A 17,347-nucleotide genomic window follows, 5' to 3' on the forward strand; every position below is an offset into this window, starting at 1 on the left:
CAGGCATAAAACGAGGCTGCAGCTCGCCTCAGATCGGCTTGGTGACGCGCAGCAGCTGTCGCCTGCTTCAGCGAGTTGCTTCAGCTTGCCGTTTCTCTCGTCAATCCTCCTTTCAATCAATAATCATCGCAAAGTTCTATCGCTGAACGCCCAAGGCTGTTCTGGACGTACTTTCACTCAAGCTAAAATGAACGCGCTCGTGTCGCGGTACACGAGACCTCAATTCGAAGGCGAGACCGTGGCGCAAGACGAGGATCATGAGCTGGTGTCATCCGTGAATCCACTCTCTCTCAAATTTGCTCTGCCTCCGATAGCTCAGGTATGCCTTGGAATATGTTCTCGACGTCATTGAAGGGTTGGTGAGCACTAACATGTTTGCATAGCCCTCATCATGGCTACGAGCCATGACTGACGACTATTCAAACCCAAACTGCCCTATCAAGATTGCACACGGAACAACCACACTGGCTTTCAGATTTCAGGGTGGTATCATAGTATGCACAGATTCGAGAGCAACGGCAGGCAACTGGATCGCATCGCAAACAGTCAAGAAGGTTATTGAGATCAACAATTGTTTGTTGGGTACTATGGCAGGCGGTGCTGCTGTATGTCATTATTTCCCCATCTTATGTTCCACTCAGAACCTAACTGGCAGTAGGACTGTCAATACTGGCTTGCGTATCTGGGTATGCAGTGCAGACTACACGAACTACGACAGAAGCGGCGTATCTCAGTTGCGGCTGCGTCAAAGATCCTCGCCAACCTCGTCTACTCTTACAAGGGCTATGGCCTTAGCATGGTTCGTACTTTCGAATGGTGATGTGTGGATTGTCCGAAATAACGAGCGTGAAATAGGGCACAATGTGCGCCGGCGTAACTCCGCAGGAAGGACCGGCCTTATACTATATTGACAGCGATGGCACCCGCCTCGCCGGTAACCTGTTCTGTGTAGGATCTGGACAAACTTTCGCCTATGGTGTGCTTGACGCAGAGTACCGGTACGACCTGACCGTCGAAGAAGCTCTAGAGCTTGGCCGCCGCAGCATCCTCGCCGCTATGCATAGAGACGCATACTCTGGTGGATCTCTCAATCTATACCACGTCAAGGAGGATGGATGGGTTAAGCATGGCTTCAACGATATGAATCCAATTTTCTGGAAGACGAAACTAGAGAAAGGCGAGTTTTCGAATGTGACGGCTGAAATGGACGGCTTTTAAAGGCCGGAAGTAAAGATGGTACTCATACATGGCGTAAAAGGAGCCAGTGTATCATACACTGGAGAACTAAGGACATTTCGCTTCGAAATCAACGTGGAAAAGACACTAGCATTCCAGGGAGCCATGATCGTCGCTAAGTTTAGACTTAATTGCTGGCACAGTACTAGAACTCTTGTCTCAAACTCATTCTCAATGCGACTTCAGCGCATCTTCTCCTTTGGCTCATTTGATCGTTACTTATCGCATTTTCTACGCGTTTTTGTGACGGAAATGATCGCCCAAACCAGATAATCAGCAGGATTTCCACATGCTCAAAGAGTGAACTTATCGATCGAGAGTCCAAAGACGAAAACAAGATCAAGATGTAGCGAAGGTCAGCTTCGGCGAGGTAGGAGATCACCCTTAATGCTACTTACAATCTGTCAATTCCAGTTCCTAGAAGCGCTGCTCGGAGTATCTTGCCAAGTAGCCGATATTAGGACATGTCGTAGTATCTGTGCGTTTTATATTCAATGAATATGGTAGTAATTACGAGCATGTGGACCTTTAAGATTAGTTAATGCCATTATACGTAAGACGAACATATTGATCTAGAATTGGAAAGAGCATGATCAAGTCAAGCATGAACGTTAGTATATTTGTTTCCTGATGATTACAATCTACTTTCTTAAAGGACCAAATTATATAACGGCAAAAGAGGTGTCTCAGTAGTGGCAATACAAGCCTCATCACTGTGTTGAAGACCTGAAGCCACCTTTATTTGCATGGGAATATGATACAATATGAGCTATTGACCTCAAGTAAAGATAATGGCCTACTAGTAGAATGGCTTTTCTCGTTTCGTTACACGAGATGCTTATCCAATACTAAGAAAACAAGTCTGCGCGAGATTTGAAACTGAAGTATGAGACTAAATGATCACAGACATATCTACTGTAATTAAGCAAGAACTCTTTAGACGTCCTAGTTACTGCAGACGTTTAAGCTACTGTGGAGAAGAGCGGCAGCCTCGCATTGGACATAACAACGTCCTCATCTATCATGTTGCTAGGGGCACTAGTGCCTGTAGTCTGCGTGGTGTGAAGGTAGAACTTTGAAGGACGATTGCTTGCCAATTGGCTTCTAGTCGCCGTCTTTCAATATGCTAACTTCAAAACGTCGGCAAGCTCTGAACGCTCGGGACCGACGATCGGATAGACAATACTCCTTGCTATGTCCGGGTTTAAGGTTAGCTCCGACACCTTAAGACGATGTTATTTAAACAGCAAACAAAACTTGGGTTCGAAATTTCCCATATATTTCAGATCCAATCTAATTGAACAAACAAAATGGGCATCAAGTACGACAGCGTCATCGTTTTTGGGCCCACCGGAGCCGTGGGCAGCGCGGTGGCAGTGGAGGCGGGCAAGCGTGGGGCCAAAGTATGGCTCGCAATGAGGGATACCACCAAAGCAATTCCAGGCCTCGAAGAGAGTTCGGGGAAGTTTGAGCGCGTCCAAGCAGATCTTTCCGATGCCGAATCCGTCAAGCGTGCAGTCAGCCAATCCGGAGCGAAAGCGGCTTTCTTCTACCAGGTCCGCACAAAGGATGGAATGAAGCTTACGATTGGAGCAATGAAGGAAAGCGGAATCGAATATGTTGTTTTTCTGTCCTCACTTACCATCCTTCCGGATGATGACATTCGTGCCATCACCCCCGATAAGATCATACCGTTTGCTCACTCCTCTGTCGAGGTGACAATCGAAGATTTGGGATTACCATCTACGATGTTGCGTGCCGGAGCATTCGCACATAATATCATCTGGCAAAATCTTGACCGATCGTCAGAGCCATGGAAGGCAAAAATTCCGATCTCAGAACGGAAATCTGACGGCATTGTGCAAAAAGATATTGGTCGTGTTGGCGGCGCAGTCTTAGTCGAACGTCCCTCTGAGTCACAGAAGGAAATTATTTATCTTTATGGCCCCGAGTTACTTACACGTGAGGAACAGCTGACCATCATAGAGAAAGTGTCGGGGAAGAAAATCGAGACGGAGGTGCAAAGTTTCGAGGAATATGGAAAATACATGTTAACTAAGGGATTCCCTGAGTTCATTGTTAATTACCTGCTGAAGGCTGATAATGGCGATCGCAACGATGCATATTATGCAAACGGGCGTCATGAAGAAGGTGTGGCCAACGTGAAAAAGTACTCTGGGTACGAGGCGACCACTTACGAAGGCTATGTTCGGGAGTTCCTCACGAAAGCTGCTTAAATTTTGCTTGTACATTGTGCTCATAGGTTCTGATAGAAGCACCTTGGGTTCGTGAAGATAACCGCACTTTGCCTGAATTTTTCGTAATCGTTCCTGAATCAGAGAATGCTGGTATCTTGGGTTCCACCATCGAGCAAGCCATAATTGTACACATCCTCCTTAACATATGTCAATGTTTGTTAGAGGCATACTGAACTTAAAAGTTAATCTCAGCCTAAGTCATGCGTTGCGAAGATGTAATTGACACCTGCTGTTTCACGTGTTGTGGATTGTTGTGTGAATTTGACCTTGTATTCACGACATTGAAAGCAAGAAATTCACCGTCGTCTCGTCTATTATGATCCCTAACCTTTCCAACAAACATTATCGTGCACTCACTGCTGTCGGAGAACAAAGTGTGACCATATTCATTGCCTCAGAGTCACAACGATCATGCTATGATGCTCTCGAAGAATGGCATGATTTAGCACAGATTGAAGCAAGTTCGCTCGGGTAGTATCAACAGTTTCGTTGGATGTGGGGGCCTCCGTGACTATTATGTGTCCCGAATCCGTACCTCTGCCGAACTTGTTGCTTTTTCGCGTAGAGACAAAGGATCGGACATCTGCTCGCGTATGCGTTCGCTGGATTTATGCTCGCTCAATGACCTGTGAGAAGCATGGAACGTGGTAACATATCAGGCTTTGGAAATGTGTAGTTTTTTTGGGTTGCTTCCGTGGCAGGTTGCTTCATATCACCTCAGCATCGCCTGCCAAAACTTTCTCACTCACGGCACTCCAGCGTACTACCCAAATATCACCCCTTCTGAGCTCGGCCCGGACGTCTGTACCTGGGATAATGAGTTCCCCACAATTCTTAAGCACCCTCACAAAAACTGCCTTGTCAACATCGGGTCTGTCGATCATGCTGATGCCTCCCGCCGTGTCATCGAGCCTCTGTAATGTTGGTGGAAAGCTGCTTAGGAAGCTCGTCGAATAGTGATTAGATAGAAGTGTTTGGTGATGCTGCAGATACTGTCTTTCATTCTGACTCAGCATCGTCTCTTTTCTATCGAGCGTTGCATAGTGAAGCGGATGTGCGTCGAGTTTGGCGATGCGGCTGCGCAGAAGAGATCTCACGAGGAACTTAAAACGTTCGAGTTCCGTCTGGAGTACTATCAATTTGAAATTTGTTTTGGGATCCATGTTGCCTGTTGCTTGTTCTATGCTTTCAATCTGCTGGCTGATGCGGGCGAGGATACGCTCCATGAGGTCGGTGGGGTATGGCAGTAATTCGGGTGCGCAGCGCTCAGCTACCCACAGTCGGGTCAACTGCTGGAGATCAGCTGAGTCTTGAGGAACTGACTGAGCGTCAATGTCGGCGAGAATGTCATCGATGTCCATGATGATAGCATACCTGCTATCTCAGGTTATTTCATTCCTGGAGCTCTAAGGCGCGTCGAGTCGCGTTCTGACCGTGAAGAAGAGGCCGATGTCGGAAACAGACCATGCAAGTCTCTTCTACGCAATGGCATCAAATGAGTATGAAGTCTTACGAATAGTCGCAAAGAATCGTACAGAGTTCCTCGAAAATCACATCCTTTTATGCTGCGGCTACTCCGTACGGAGTTCTGTCTTCAATCAGATAAAACCAGCCGGTGAAAAAGGCGGGTTACAACGAGCTCGAGCAATGTCCAAAGCAAAATGTAAGGGTAGTTAACAATGCTCAAATGTACGGCGTTGAACCACTAGCTCTTCCATGCTCTAATAAGCTCACCGCGTTTCTACGTTGCAGAGCTGACCTGTACGGAATACGCTGCTATGTAGAATCGCGTGGGCTACTACGAAAAGACATTGGATGATTAATCACTGTCTAGTCATTTGACGGATGTTGCGCGGTCAAATTTACGCACCGAAACAATGATTTTATCATTCGCGACGTTGTTAATGTTTGCAGAGGATGTATTTGATATCGGCTTACTTGCAAAAACACTCGTTTCTACCTCCTACGGTATTGAGTATATGCCCAGTAAAACTGTTCAAAACTAGAACAGTCCCAGGATATCATCATTTGTCTGTTTGCTCTTGCTTTGCAACTGTTGCTGTGGAGGAGGAGGTTGACTCGCACCATTCATGTCCAGGCTTGCAAAGCCGCCCATCAAGTCTTCTAATCCTGCTCCCGCGGTGGAAGTCTGGGCAGCTGATGGACCGTTTCCAAATACGCCTAGTAAGTCATCCATTGTGTTCGATGGCTGTGCTGACGTGCCTGCCGATGGACTAGCCACCCTTTGCGGCGTTCCTGCCAGTCCTTCCAATCCACTCGTTCCCCTCACAGGTGCATTTTGCAGACTCGCGGGTGCGCTGCCGTCAAAATCGATGTCAAGTAAATTCTCAATATTGCTTTGCTGTACTTGGCCACCACTTGCGTTTGCGGCTGCGATGGCGGCAACCGTCGGGTTCTCCTTAGCGAGTTGCTGCTGCTCCTCGATAGCAGCTCTTTGCATAGCTTCGGCGCCAAAGCGGCCTTGTCCGAGAAACGTCTCCGGAGATTTGTGATATACAGACGCAAGGGTGGATAGCTCACTTATAAGCGATTCAAGGAGAGCACTGGGGAGTGATTGAATAGTTGTGGCGATAGGAGGCTTCTCTGATAAGACAACGTTCTAATTTCTGCATTAGCGATGTTACATTTACGTAGGCCAGAAGAGATGCAGACTTTCGTGATTTGGGGATCAGATGAGAGTAGTCTCCAGTAGACGTATGCTCGATCCCTGATATCCGGATTGTCATTCTCCGCAGTTGCGGCCTGGAGTACTTTTTGCACCAATCCTTGCGATTGATCTGGTTTTTTAAGGAAGAGTTTGACCACCGCGGTCAAGATCTGCAATTGAACCTGGCAAGGCCGTTAGCATATAGTTGCACGAATGGAAACAAGTGCATACCTGTGTAAACTCTTCGTTGAAGCCTTCAACAAAGCCGGCAAGAATATCGCCAGCGTTGCTGATCTTTTCTGCATATTCGCCCACAATCCATATAAGCGCTGCTCTGGCGTTTGGTTCATCAAGTTCATCAATACACTGGCATAAAGTTGGAATAATACCTTCGTAGCCAGGGTATTTTCTGAAGATATCTTTGATGACCACAATCGCCTCTTGCACTACATAATTGACTTTTGTAGCTATCAAGTCAAGAAGCGCATTAACGCACTTCTCACTGGCTTCTTCGATCTTGATGGCTACTTGGCCGATCGCTTTCACCGCTCGTCGAACGAAGTCCATATCCACTTCCATCGCGTATTCCTTAAGTTCAGCTAAAAGTTGATCGACATTTTTATCGTTGGCTATCCGGACCATAATTTCGAGTTTCTGAAGCTTTAGATATGGCGGGTCGTTGTATTTGCAGAAAAAAACACGCATTTCTTTGCTTAGGATGTCTGGTTGCTTCTGCAAGAGCAAATCAATATTTCGCAGCGCCACATACTGCACTTCGGGCTGAGATGAGACGAGAGTTACTGTATGACATCAGGATACAGCACCAAGGACAGCGTGCTTCTCACGTACCTAGCGGTGGAGCCATTTTACGCAAGTAGGACCTTGACAGATCGGCGCTGATATATCTCATGTGAAGAAACACGACTTTGATTGCAGCAAGAACAACTGCCGGATTAGCGTGTTGAAATTGCGGAACAACCCTCTCACAAATATGTTCCGACTCTTTCACATCAGATGCCTTGTACTCAGCTAATGCAGTCAATATAGTAATCCTTCCCCATTCAGTGCACTCATTTAATGCTAGCATCATCTTCTTTAGTGTCTGGGGTGTAATTTGAAATGCCTTCGTTTCTGGAGCGGCCTCATTTATCTCTACAAGAGCGCTCACGGAGTTTGCCACGACCATTGGATTAGGATCTCCAACAAGTTCCTGGAGCGTTTCGAGAAAGCCGTTCTCAATACACATCGCAGGATTGAGATCGAATAATTTGGCAACACAGAGCACGGCAGTCTTGCGGACGTAAGGGGATTCGTCGCGGAGAGTTTTACGGAGGGGTTCTTCCATGTAGTCTACCATCTTGTCGACGCGGATACATCCCATAGTTCGAATAGCAAGAGCGCGGACTAGAGGGTTGGGGTCTTCAGAGTCTTGGACGAAGGTGTTTACGGCAAGGATACAGAGGTCTGGATGTGACTTTGCGTAGTTCCTAGCTTTGAAGTCAGCTGCTTATGTCTCGGTTTTGGGGCGGTGTGGAGAGATAGGAATGAACTGTACATAAGATATAGGTAGACAAGCTTTTTTTGATCTAGGTCCTGAGTTGCAATGTTCTTGAGAACGTCAGGGAACAGAGCGGAAACATCTTTGCCTAGTGTCATGGACATGATAGTCTTCTGAATGGCCTCTTTTCGCTCCCAGGCATATTGCGATCTATCCAACTGTCAGCTTTCATTGCGCACAAATCTGTACAGTCCAACTGCATACACTAAGCCAGCTCGCAACTCGAACGTCTCGCCCTTTCTGGGCACCGCGAAGGCGCCTCTTATTCTGTTCACAGCCATGAGTATGGTTCAAAGCTGCACATGCGGAGGTCAAAATGCGGATATCGTTCGAAGAGGGAAAGATGCGGGCAAAGTAGCCTATCGTTGAACCTTGAGCATCTCCATATGCACCTCTTCTAGCTTTGTTGTGTTCAAGGAGTACCACAAATCGTGATGTGTACAGTGCACTCTTGTGTATTAGCTTGCGGTTGTGCTTGACTGTGCAGTTGAGTGTGGCGCTCAATGCAACGCCACATTTTTTTGTTTCCGACAACCACCAGCAAATCATTCAATTCTCAACACCGCAGTTTTCATATCCGAAGCCGTGACTTGAGGTTCATCATCAATAAGTAAACCGATCATTGAGATGGCAGGACAGATATCCCTTTATTGCTATTTGATGTACTAATTGTTATAGCCTTCGAATTTGCCTAACCTCCGACGTCTCTTTGTTGAAGCCCGCACAGAAGCAGAAGAAAGTGCTTACTCTCGAAATGCCGTACGTGTTTAACTTTCACCACATGATTCTAGATTTGACAAGCCATCGCCAGTTCTACAATCTCGTTTTATTCATGTCATCTGTTGCAATTTTTAGCATAGCCGCTCAACGCATGACAAACGCCAAATCAATTCCCAGCTGAGGCATTCACGCCTGTCCTCTCCCTCCACAGAAAGCCGAACCTGAATGGCTCATAAGTCCTATTGAGGACTAGTCCACAGCAATCAATGAGCCTGAAGCCAGCCCAGCATCTCAGCGAATGCTTGTTGTTGCGCCTCTTTGATCTTCAAGTCCGCATAGTCACCGAGCACTGCAAATCCGTGAGGAACATTAGGGTACACCTTTATCTCATGCTCGACGGCGGTTTTCTCTAGCAAAACTTCGCCAGCTTTACGGACTTCATCTGGGAATAGAGGGTCGTCTTCTACGCATATGATGCTCACAGGCACTTTGACAGCCCCAATATCGTCAGGTGTGATCTGTGTGCCATGTGCAATCGCTCCAGCCTTGATAAAAGGCCCATTCCGTGTCCTTCCTTCCGTAGCTTGTCCCTCAACCTCCTGTGGCGCCCAAAGCACACCATTCGGATTATCGCCGGCCAACAGTAGGACGTATTTCGCGCCAAAGCAGTATCCTATCGCATATATACCGCCTCCGTTTGCTATTGCGTCAGCAAACTCTTCGTTCGCCGCATCGAGAACTTTATAGAGGATAGGAAGGACTTTGTCGGGTGTATGTCGAGCGAGCCACATGTCAATAGTGAACGATTTGAAGGTATCAACCAAACCCAACTTGATCTTTTCAATCAGAGGAATATCCGCGGAAGCAGGTTCTTGCACCGTGTTTGGTGCAGCCTCGCCTCCGAATCTAGACCTCTTTAGCTCATGCTATAGGTGAAGGGCAGAGCGACGCACTGGTCGGGCATTATAACGAGAAAGCCTTCTTGGGCAAATTTGTCCGCTTGAAGCTGGTTATTTGTGGATCTGACGCCGGTACCTCCTGTTAGGAGGAGGAGTAATTTCCCAGGATTGTGCGGATAGTCCGCAGGCTTCGAAATGTATGTCTGCGATTGTTAGGAATAACATAAGAAGCTTTGGTAGTCTATGCATACATCTATACCCCCTAGCTTTGACAATTCCTAATATAATCAGAAACATATCTTTTAACAAGAGTTAGACATGACTAACTCCAGAAGGGAGCTCTCCAGCGGCTACAGATCCTTAGTCCAAGCAGATATAGCACAACTAAACAACTTACGAGTAGGTCTGTCCGTAACGCAGTGATTCTGTGTAAGATGAGTGCGATGACTTCGTCAGCATGCTTGAGTTCCGTACCCCCATGCTTGGTCCTTCCTGTGCCACGGAATCTCCCTTGAATAGACTCTCCCTAACAGCGGCCTGACCATCGCTCTCTGGGGCTTTGGTGGCTACGTCTTCGTCTGTCATGGTATGCAGCAAGACCAAGTTATTTGGTTGCAATTGAAAGGCAGTGAGCGATTATGGATTATCAGATCAATTGCAAAAGGCAATTAGCTGTCAATCGAAGTACAAATGTGCGACTTTGCGTCGCTGACGCACTGAGAACATGAGCCCTGCCAGACGTGGGGCAAATTCATGTCACGTGTCGGCGAGCCACTTAACGCGGTCACGTAATTAGCTTCGACGCGTCTGTCAAGACTGCTGCAACAATTCAACTCACCTTTTGCGTGCCTTAACAGACATAACTCACAAAGATGGCAGGACCGGCAGAAAGAGCTATCACAAAAGGCTGTCTTAAGTACGTGCTCTGTCCGTATTTAATTCCTAAACCTAATTCATTTCTGCAGGCAGATATTTGAGCCAGAGAAGCCGCAGTTGCCGGTAGTTCAGTGTCTACAAATTAAAGCGCTGCAAAGCAAGCAGCCAGCCCAAGATGGTCTTGATCGCTACCGTCTCATCCTCAGCGACATAGACAACTTCATTCAAAGCATGCTCGCAACGCGTAAGATCGCGCTTAAAGATTAGGATTTGGAGACCTGCTAATAACATTACAGAGCTCAACGATATGGTTATTAGTGGCGAGCTTAAGAAGGGTTGCCTACTCAGGCTTAACGCATACCAACCAAATCTTGTCAAGGACAAGAAGATTCTCGTCGTCATGAGTTGCGAAGTTCTGCCTGAGTATGGTGAGCCGGAAAAGATCGGCACTCCGGTGGCCCTTGAGGCAGACTCAGCTGGCGCCCAGCCAGGCAACGTATCGGCAAATGGATTTTATGGCAACAAGCCTGCCATTAAGCAAGAGAACACTCAGAGGTCGATGCCGTCACGTTCCGCAAATAGCGAAAGCCACCAAAATCTATACCCCATCGAAGCACTCTCTCCATATGCGCACAGATGGACAATCAGGGCACGAGTCACGCACAAGGCTCCGATGAAGACATGGCATAATCAGCAAGGCGAGGGTAGACTGTTCAGCTTCAACTTGCTGGACGAGAGTGGCGAGATTCGAGCAACAGTATTTCATTCGATTGGCGAGCAGTTTGACGCACTGTACGAAATGCTTCAGGAAGGTGAAGTTTATTACATCTCAAGCCCATGTCAGGTTAAGATGGCCAACAAGCGCTTTTCACAACTGAACAATGACTATGAGCTCACATTTGAGCGTGATACTAGAGTTGAAAAGGCCGAAGATCAATCAGCAGTGCCGCAAGTTCGCTACAACTTTACTAGCATTGGGGATATGTCATCCGTCGAGAACAACCAAACCACGGATGTGATTGGAATTTTGAAGGAGGTTGGTGAGGTCAGCCAAGTCGTCTCCAAGACCACTTCAAAACCATTCGACAAGCGAGAGTTGACCCTTGTTGATGATACATTAACACAAATCAGACTGACGATCTGGGGAGCCCAAGCCCAAAGCTTTGATGCTCCGGTTGAATCAGTTTTGGCTTTTAAGGGAGTCAAAGTCTCGGACTTTGGTGGTCGTAGCTTGTCATTACTGTCATCAGGATCAATGGCCGTGAATCCAGACATCGACGAGGCACACAAACTCAAAGGTTGGTATGATGCTCAGGGCAGGAACGACACTTTCCAGACACATTCAGCCACCCTAGCTGCTGGTAATAGCGTCCGGAGGGATGCCTACAAAACCATTGTTGAAGTCCAGAATGTTCTTGGTCTGGACCCCGACAAAGCAGAGTACTTCACGCTTAAAGCGACAATTGTCTATATCAAGCAAGACAACATCTACTACCCCGCCTGCCCTAGCCCGGATTGCAATAAAAAGATCACCGAACTGGAACCTGAGAATTGGCGTTGTGAAAAGTGCGAGAAGAGCTTTCCAAAGCCACAATACAGGTACATCATTTCACTCAACGTGCAAGACCACACAGGTCAGATGTGGCTCAGTGGGTTTGACGATGCGGGCCGACTCGTACTTGGCAGGACCGCTGATGAGATTGCGGAATTGAAAGAGGCCGACGAATCTAAGCACGTTGAGGCGATATTTGAAGAGGCGAACTGCAGATCTTACATATTCAGGTGCAGGGCGAAGCTTGACAACTATCGTGACGAGCAGAGGTATGTAACCATTACGACGATCGAGCACAACTACTTACACTATGAAAAGGGTGCGATATCAAATCATGAGCATAAACCCGGTCGACTTCAAAGCTGAGAGTGCGAAGCTCGCAGAGATGATCAAACAGTACGACATTGGTTCGGACAGTTTGTTTGTCTAGGATTCACGCTTCCGAATGTCGTCTAGGCACTCGGCGTTTGAGATGTGAGTTTTTGGAGTAGGGGCGATACAGAAGTTCAAAATACTACGTCATCATGGTCAATGGTGGGTACTAGGTGGCTGGCCTAGATGGCCTGCATGGCTGTGACCTTTTATCAAGTAGAACTCTCTACACCCTTTCGAAACGTTCTCTCGCGATCGCAGCTCGTTCTTCAACCGTGCATCTCGTTAGTTTCTGCGCGATCCGTCTGCAACGCTTTCGAAGGTCGACGACCGTCGGAAGCATTTTCAATCTACAATGGCATGATACTCAACGAGGACGCGGGATGTACGATAATCATGATTGGAGGTGACTTTCACGACCTGCTGGGTTTACAACTCTAGCTCACTAATTCTGATGATTTCCATGTCACAAAGACGGCGGTTCGTATGGAGTAGTTTCTTCCCAAAGCTTGTTCTTCGGTTCAAAGGTGTCAGTTCTTCTCGCTTCACACCAATGTGATAGTCGCACGTGCGCTCCAAGGCACAAGTTCAATGTTGGTGAGAATGTAAGTGCTTCAGGCTACGGAGTAGCAAGAGCGCCAACCTCAGCCAATAGACTTGGTGACTTTGTAGCGAAGTCATGTGACTGCGACCTTGTGGCGCAATGCTGATCGTCGCTAGTGACGTTGACAGCCTAAGTTAGTGAATCAGTCTTTGGTGGGGACCAAGCAGCAGCCGACTTACAATAATAAAATCTACCACACAAAAGTACCTGTAAGTGTTTCTTCCTGCCCCCATCCGTGCTGCCACGGAACAAAGCGCATAGTCTTGCACGCCTCCTGAAGCGCTTAAAATGTTTCTTGTCAATCGCTGTACGTCGCCAGTCTCTTCGTTCTTTGAGCCCCTCTCAATCTGTCCGTTGCCGCGTTCTGGACGTTTTTTCTCCCCTTGTTTATTTGATGTCCGCACCTTCAGCAAGGTTCCGTCTGCCTCTTTTGCATTTTCACTAATGCTACCACTGCAGTGAACAAGTGGGTTTTCGGTGACGGCTCGAAAGAAACAGTAATCGAGGTTCCAGAGGGCCAGCTCTATCTTGTCCGACCTCTATCTCCTAAGGGTTACTCGGAGCTTATCTACAAAGACGCCTCCCTCTCGATCCGCCGTACCGCACAAGAATACAACTACCAGCTTGTGGCGACTCGTGTCTTCGAGGAAGGCGAAGAGGAGCTTCTTGAAGAAGACGAAGGCGGTCTGGAAGGCGAGACGCCCCAGAACCAGGACGAGCAGGCCTTTCTGCTTGACGAGGCTCTCGAGTTCCGCGTTACCATACGCGATACTGGCGAGAAAGTTTTCGCGTGGCGTGACCTGGACGGGAGCGCAGGCGATCTCTGGGAGTTTGTCTGCGATTTCAACACCAAACCTGAGACTGTCGAAGCATTTCAGATAGCAGCCTTTCGGTGCCAGTTCGAGCGTAAATACAAACAATCAGCTAACGAGGTCACAAGGGAAGAATTGGAACAATTTTCCTTCTCGAACGAGCCAATCCCAAGTGCAAGCCCGATACTGCCAGCTGCTCACGGTTCGAGGAGTCCCACTAGATCGTCGAGTGTTGTCGATACGAAGTTAAGTACCGATATAACGACTGCTGATGTTATGGCTCCGAAGGCGACATCCCGCGAATCTCGAGCTGCGGACACTGCAGAAAAGGACCAGTTGTGCCGTGAGCATGGAGAGCTTCACATGTATGACCTTGAGACGCGGACTTTCGTGCGACAGGAGGAGCTCGTTGAATTGGTTGTTTTCGATCTCGGAAACTTCAACTATTGGCTCAAAGTGCAGAGCAACGAAGCATCCATAGTCGGACGCGCAGTCACGGACGATTTGGCACCGGTGTTTAACTTTGAATATCTTTCATTTATATTCAATGTTTTCGAGGAGAATGGCAACGCTGTTTCTTGGCTCCTACGTGTCAAGGACCAGCCGACGCTCGATAGAGTCCAGCAAGGCGTTATGCAGGCCTTATGGGAGCATGAGAATCGCACAAAGTGGAACAAGATTTCTGCAGCAGAGCAGAGTTACCTTCTCGAAACGCTTAACGATCTTGAGCTTAATGATGCGCCTGCTGAAGATGAAGAGCCGGAAGACGAAGAGGAGGATGACGAATCCGAAGCTGGAGGTGTGCGTAGTGACGCTTACGATTCGGACGAATCTGCCGAAGACGCCGCTGCTCAGGATAAAGACGGCAATGTCAATTCTTTGTTAGCAGTTGGCGCGAAACACGATCGTTCATTCGTCGTTCGCGGCTCAAAGATCGGTGTCTTTAAGCATACCGATAATAATGAGCTGGAATTTGCTACCAACATTTCGAAGGTGCAGACACCGAAGGGTAAATTGTTTAGTCCTAAGAAGGTAATGCTGCACATGAGCGATCGAAACATGGTGCTGCAAGACCCAGCGAATTCCAACGCGGTATATCGTATGGACTTGGAGACAGGCAAAGTTGTGGACGAATGGAAAGTGCACGACGACATTCCAATCAACGTGTTTGCTCCAGAAGAGGTGTGAAGTCTAACCCTATATCAGAATGGCAAGCTGATGCTAACACAAGAGCAGAAATTCGGTCAACTCACTGACAAGCAAACTTTTCTTGGTCTCTCTAACAATGCCATATATCGTGTTGACCCGCGTCTCTCTGGTAATAAACTTGTCGATACGGACATGAAGCAATATGCTACCAAAGGCATTAACTTCACCACGGTCTCCACGACTGACAATGGTTACATCGCCATTGGCAATGAAAAAGGAGATGTCCGGCTCTATGACACTCTTGGAAAGCAGGCTAAGACAGCGTTGCCAGCTCTAGGTGGGAACATTATCGGGCTCGATGTATCAGCTGATGGTCGTTATGTCCTCGCTACATGCAAGAACTACCTGCTTCTTATCGATACGCTTCAGAAGGAGGGCAAATACGAGGGCAAGCTCGGTTTCGAACGTGCATTCCCAGCGGACAAGAAACCGACGCCATATAAGCTCACATTGACTCCTCCGCACATTGCAGAATTCCAGCATCAGACGGGCAAACCGCTGTCCTTTACTCCCGCACGCTTCAACACTGGCCCGGAAAACAAAGAGACCACTATTGTGACTGCAACAGGCCCGTTCATTATTACATGGAGCTTGAAGAAGGTCTTAGAAAAGCGGAAGGATCCCTACAGTATCAAACGGTACAGTGAGGAGGTCAAGGCGGATAACTTCAGATTTGGTAGTGATAAGGGCATCATAGTCGCACTTCCAAATGAGGTCGATCTGGTGAGAAAGGCGCAATTGAAAAAGCCGACGAGAGAAAGCATCGCTCCTCCGAGGCTGTCGAGTCGTGGTGGAAGGTCAAGCGGGTACTTACGACGTAGCGATGTTGTCAAGGAAGCTTACTAAAGTCATTAAGAAGTAACAGAATCAGGCGCTTTTGGGAGGTTATTGATGGCAATGTGGTACATAGCAACATATTCTCCGGGATAAACACTCACTTGTGATAGCTTTTTTTTTCCACTCCCGCCTGGCACAGATGATCGAAAAACATGGGTTAACGTGGGTGGATGAACGGTGGAGATTGTTGATAGCAAGGTTACAATGAATAGATACCCGGTCTCGTTTCCTCTTCCATTCTTGAGCTCCGATACGTACTTCTTGTCACTCAGCTTGATCTTCGTATAAAGATGTGTTTTTCAGGTATCTACAAGTGCGTTGTCACGGAAGCTGCAGACAAAACAATGATAAGGACGTCGTTGACATTCGGACTGAAACGCAGGCTAAGGAACACTATCGATCACTCTATCCTTGGCTCACTTTCTGCTCATCCTGTGTCGCCTTTGAATGAATCATCTCTGTTTGCCGTGAGATAAGCTTTCTTAGGCAGTCAGAAGCGAACTTAGCGCAAGACGTACTCGTCGGAGGTGTTCGACCTTGCGGCGACTGCGCACGGCAGGAAAAGTCATTCGATTACATTGCACAATTTTGCAGGAACGCGGTGCAGATCGTCTCTGCGTGGTTTCGACGTTGTGGTTCTGCACAAGCAGATCGAAGCGTTCCGTTGTACTACGGTGAGCAACGAAGTGGGGGAGGCGTCCAGAACAACGAACATCTTGAGAAACTCAATGCACGGACAACAAAGCAGGCAATTCTTCCACATGGCCTCGCGAGGAGGTGAAGGATTGCTTTGCACGCTGGCAGGTCTAACGTCAAAGCTGGGGAAAGGACCATAGCACAAGAGGGCGGGACAGCTCTTGCACTCGTCATTCGCGTGCAAAGCTAGCTGCGGCTTACCTCTGTTACACACCGCATATGCAGCGCGCTGGTGACAGCCCCTTGGACGAGGTGCATCGAAAACATGCGCGCTCGAGGAACGCGGAGGATGACGAGATGACAAGCGGCACGTTCAGGTGATTTGGGCAGCATTGGAAAAGAAGGTCGCGTCAGCTTCGTGACCGCGACATACATTGGCGAGCTGGCGGACAGCGTTGGTGGTGAAGTTGAAAGCACGATAATGCGGCTTGAGCAGTGACAGCGGTTCTCACTCTGGGCAGAACCCCGGAACGGACGACCCTGGGCCTTGTGTAAGAGAGAGTGGCCTTGCAGGAGGACATCTGGGCGGAGCGGGTGCGGTTTGACTTGGGGATGGCAGACATGGATTGCCAGCCAGGATGCGCGTTTGGCGCACGGCGCTGTAGGGACTCGGAGGCAGGCAGCGACCTTTGGCTGGCGCGAGATCCGGGCGGAGGACGCTAGCGGGCGACGGAGGTTGCGTCTCGAGTTCAAAGAGAGGACAGAGAGGATGGCCTAGCTTGAAAGAGCCATGTGTAGCTCCGCAAGAGGCCTTTAATCAGGCTGAGCTGCGTTCGGGCCTGCGGTTTCAAGACGCGCCGCCAGTCCGGCACGAAACTAACGCGTTCGGCGCGTCGCGCGCATTTTGGCTAGTCCCAGCACGGCGCGGGCGATCGAGCGTCAGCCGGCCGAACATGGCCAAGGCGTGGACCCAGCCAGAGCGGCTCCAAGGTGCAAGAATTGGCGCGACACAGAGCCGTGGTGCAGCGGCAAACCGTGGTCTGGGAGCATCCAAGTCACCAATGCATGCGCTGTTGAGCCGATGCGCAGAACGGTGGCAACTCGACGTCC

General features: G+C 48.5%; 7 protein-coding genes across 7 annotated transcripts; 4 read left to right on the plus strand and 3 right to left on the minus strand.

The window, feature by feature from the left end:
* The first annotated feature begins 61 nt into the window (after positions 1-61).
* PV09_05658 (uncharacterized protein) lies at positions 62-1,640 on the plus strand. The gene is made up of 4 exons (XM_016359190.1): positions 62-319; positions 384-605; positions 659-799; positions 856-1,640. The coding sequence occupies exons 1-4, from the start codon at positions 188-190 to the stop codon at positions 1,216-1,218; spliced, it is 858 nt and encodes a 285-aa protein (XP_016212869.1). The 5' UTR covers positions 62-187; the 3' UTR covers positions 1,219-1,640.
* Positions 1,641-2,502: 862 nt separating this feature from the next.
* Positions 2,503-3,687, plus strand: PV09_05659 (uncharacterized protein). The gene has a single exon (XM_016359191.1). It carries the CDS (start codon positions 2,547-2,549, stop codon positions 3,471-3,473), a length of 927 nt encoding a protein of 308 aa, XP_016212870.1. The 5' UTR covers positions 2,503-2,546; the 3' UTR covers positions 3,474-3,687.
* Positions 3,308-4,891, minus strand: PV09_05660 (uncharacterized protein). The gene has a single exon (XM_016359192.1). The coding sequence runs from the start codon at positions 4,853-4,855 to the stop codon at positions 4,202-4,204; it is 654 nt and encodes a 217-aa protein (XP_016212871.1). The 5' UTR covers positions 4,856-4,891; the 3' UTR covers positions 3,308-4,201.
* A 443-nt stretch (positions 4,892-5,334) lies between these two features.
* On the minus strand, positions 5,335-8,205 carry PV09_05661 (uncharacterized protein). Its single transcript, XM_016359193.1, has 6 exons — positions 7,925-8,205; positions 7,718-7,870; positions 7,012-7,649; positions 6,394-6,962; positions 6,168-6,344; positions 5,335-6,114 (listed from the first exon to the last, which is right to left on the minus strand). The coding sequence occupies exons 1-6, from the start codon at positions 7,999-8,001 to the stop codon at positions 5,497-5,499; spliced, it is 2,232 nt and encodes a 743-aa protein (XP_016212872.1). The 5' UTR covers positions 8,002-8,205; the 3' UTR covers positions 5,335-5,496.
* A 143-nt stretch (positions 8,206-8,348) lies between these two features.
* PV09_05662 (uncharacterized protein) lies at positions 8,349-10,036 on the minus strand. Its single transcript, XM_016359194.1, has 6 exons — positions 9,814-10,036; positions 9,737-9,764; positions 9,667-9,689; positions 9,591-9,617; positions 9,394-9,542; positions 8,349-9,346 (listed from the first exon to the last, which is right to left on the minus strand). The coding sequence occupies exons 1-6, from the start codon at positions 9,922-9,924 to the stop codon at positions 8,704-8,706; spliced, it is 981 nt and encodes a 326-aa protein (XP_016212873.1). The 5' UTR covers positions 9,925-10,036; the 3' UTR covers positions 8,349-8,703.
* A 130-nt stretch (positions 10,037-10,166) lies between these two features.
* Positions 10,167-12,881, plus strand: PV09_05663 (uncharacterized protein). The gene is made up of 4 exons (XM_016359195.1): positions 10,167-10,255; positions 10,305-10,459; positions 10,512-12,036; positions 12,086-12,881. Exons 1-4 carry the CDS (start codon positions 10,212-10,214, stop codon positions 12,195-12,197), a joined length of 1,836 nt encoding a protein of 611 aa, XP_016212874.1. The 5' UTR covers positions 10,167-10,211; the 3' UTR covers positions 12,198-12,881.
* PV09_05664 (uncharacterized protein) lies at positions 12,860-15,838 on the plus strand. The gene is made up of 3 exons (XM_016359196.1): positions 12,860-13,050; positions 13,203-14,737; positions 14,792-15,838. The coding sequence occupies exons 1-3, from the start codon at positions 13,032-13,034 to the stop codon at positions 15,608-15,610; spliced, it is 2,373 nt and encodes a 790-aa protein (XP_016212875.1). The 5' UTR covers positions 12,860-13,031; the 3' UTR covers positions 15,611-15,838.
* Positions 15,839-17,347: the final 1,509 nt, after the last annotated feature.

Source organism: Verruconis gallopava (assembly GCF_000836295.1).
Source record: "Verruconis gallopava strain CBS 43764 unplaced genomic scaffold supercont1.18, whole genome shotgun sequence".
Classification (NCBI taxonomy): domain Eukaryota; kingdom Fungi; phylum Ascomycota; class Dothideomycetes; order Venturiales; family Sympoventuriaceae; genus Verruconis; species Verruconis gallopava.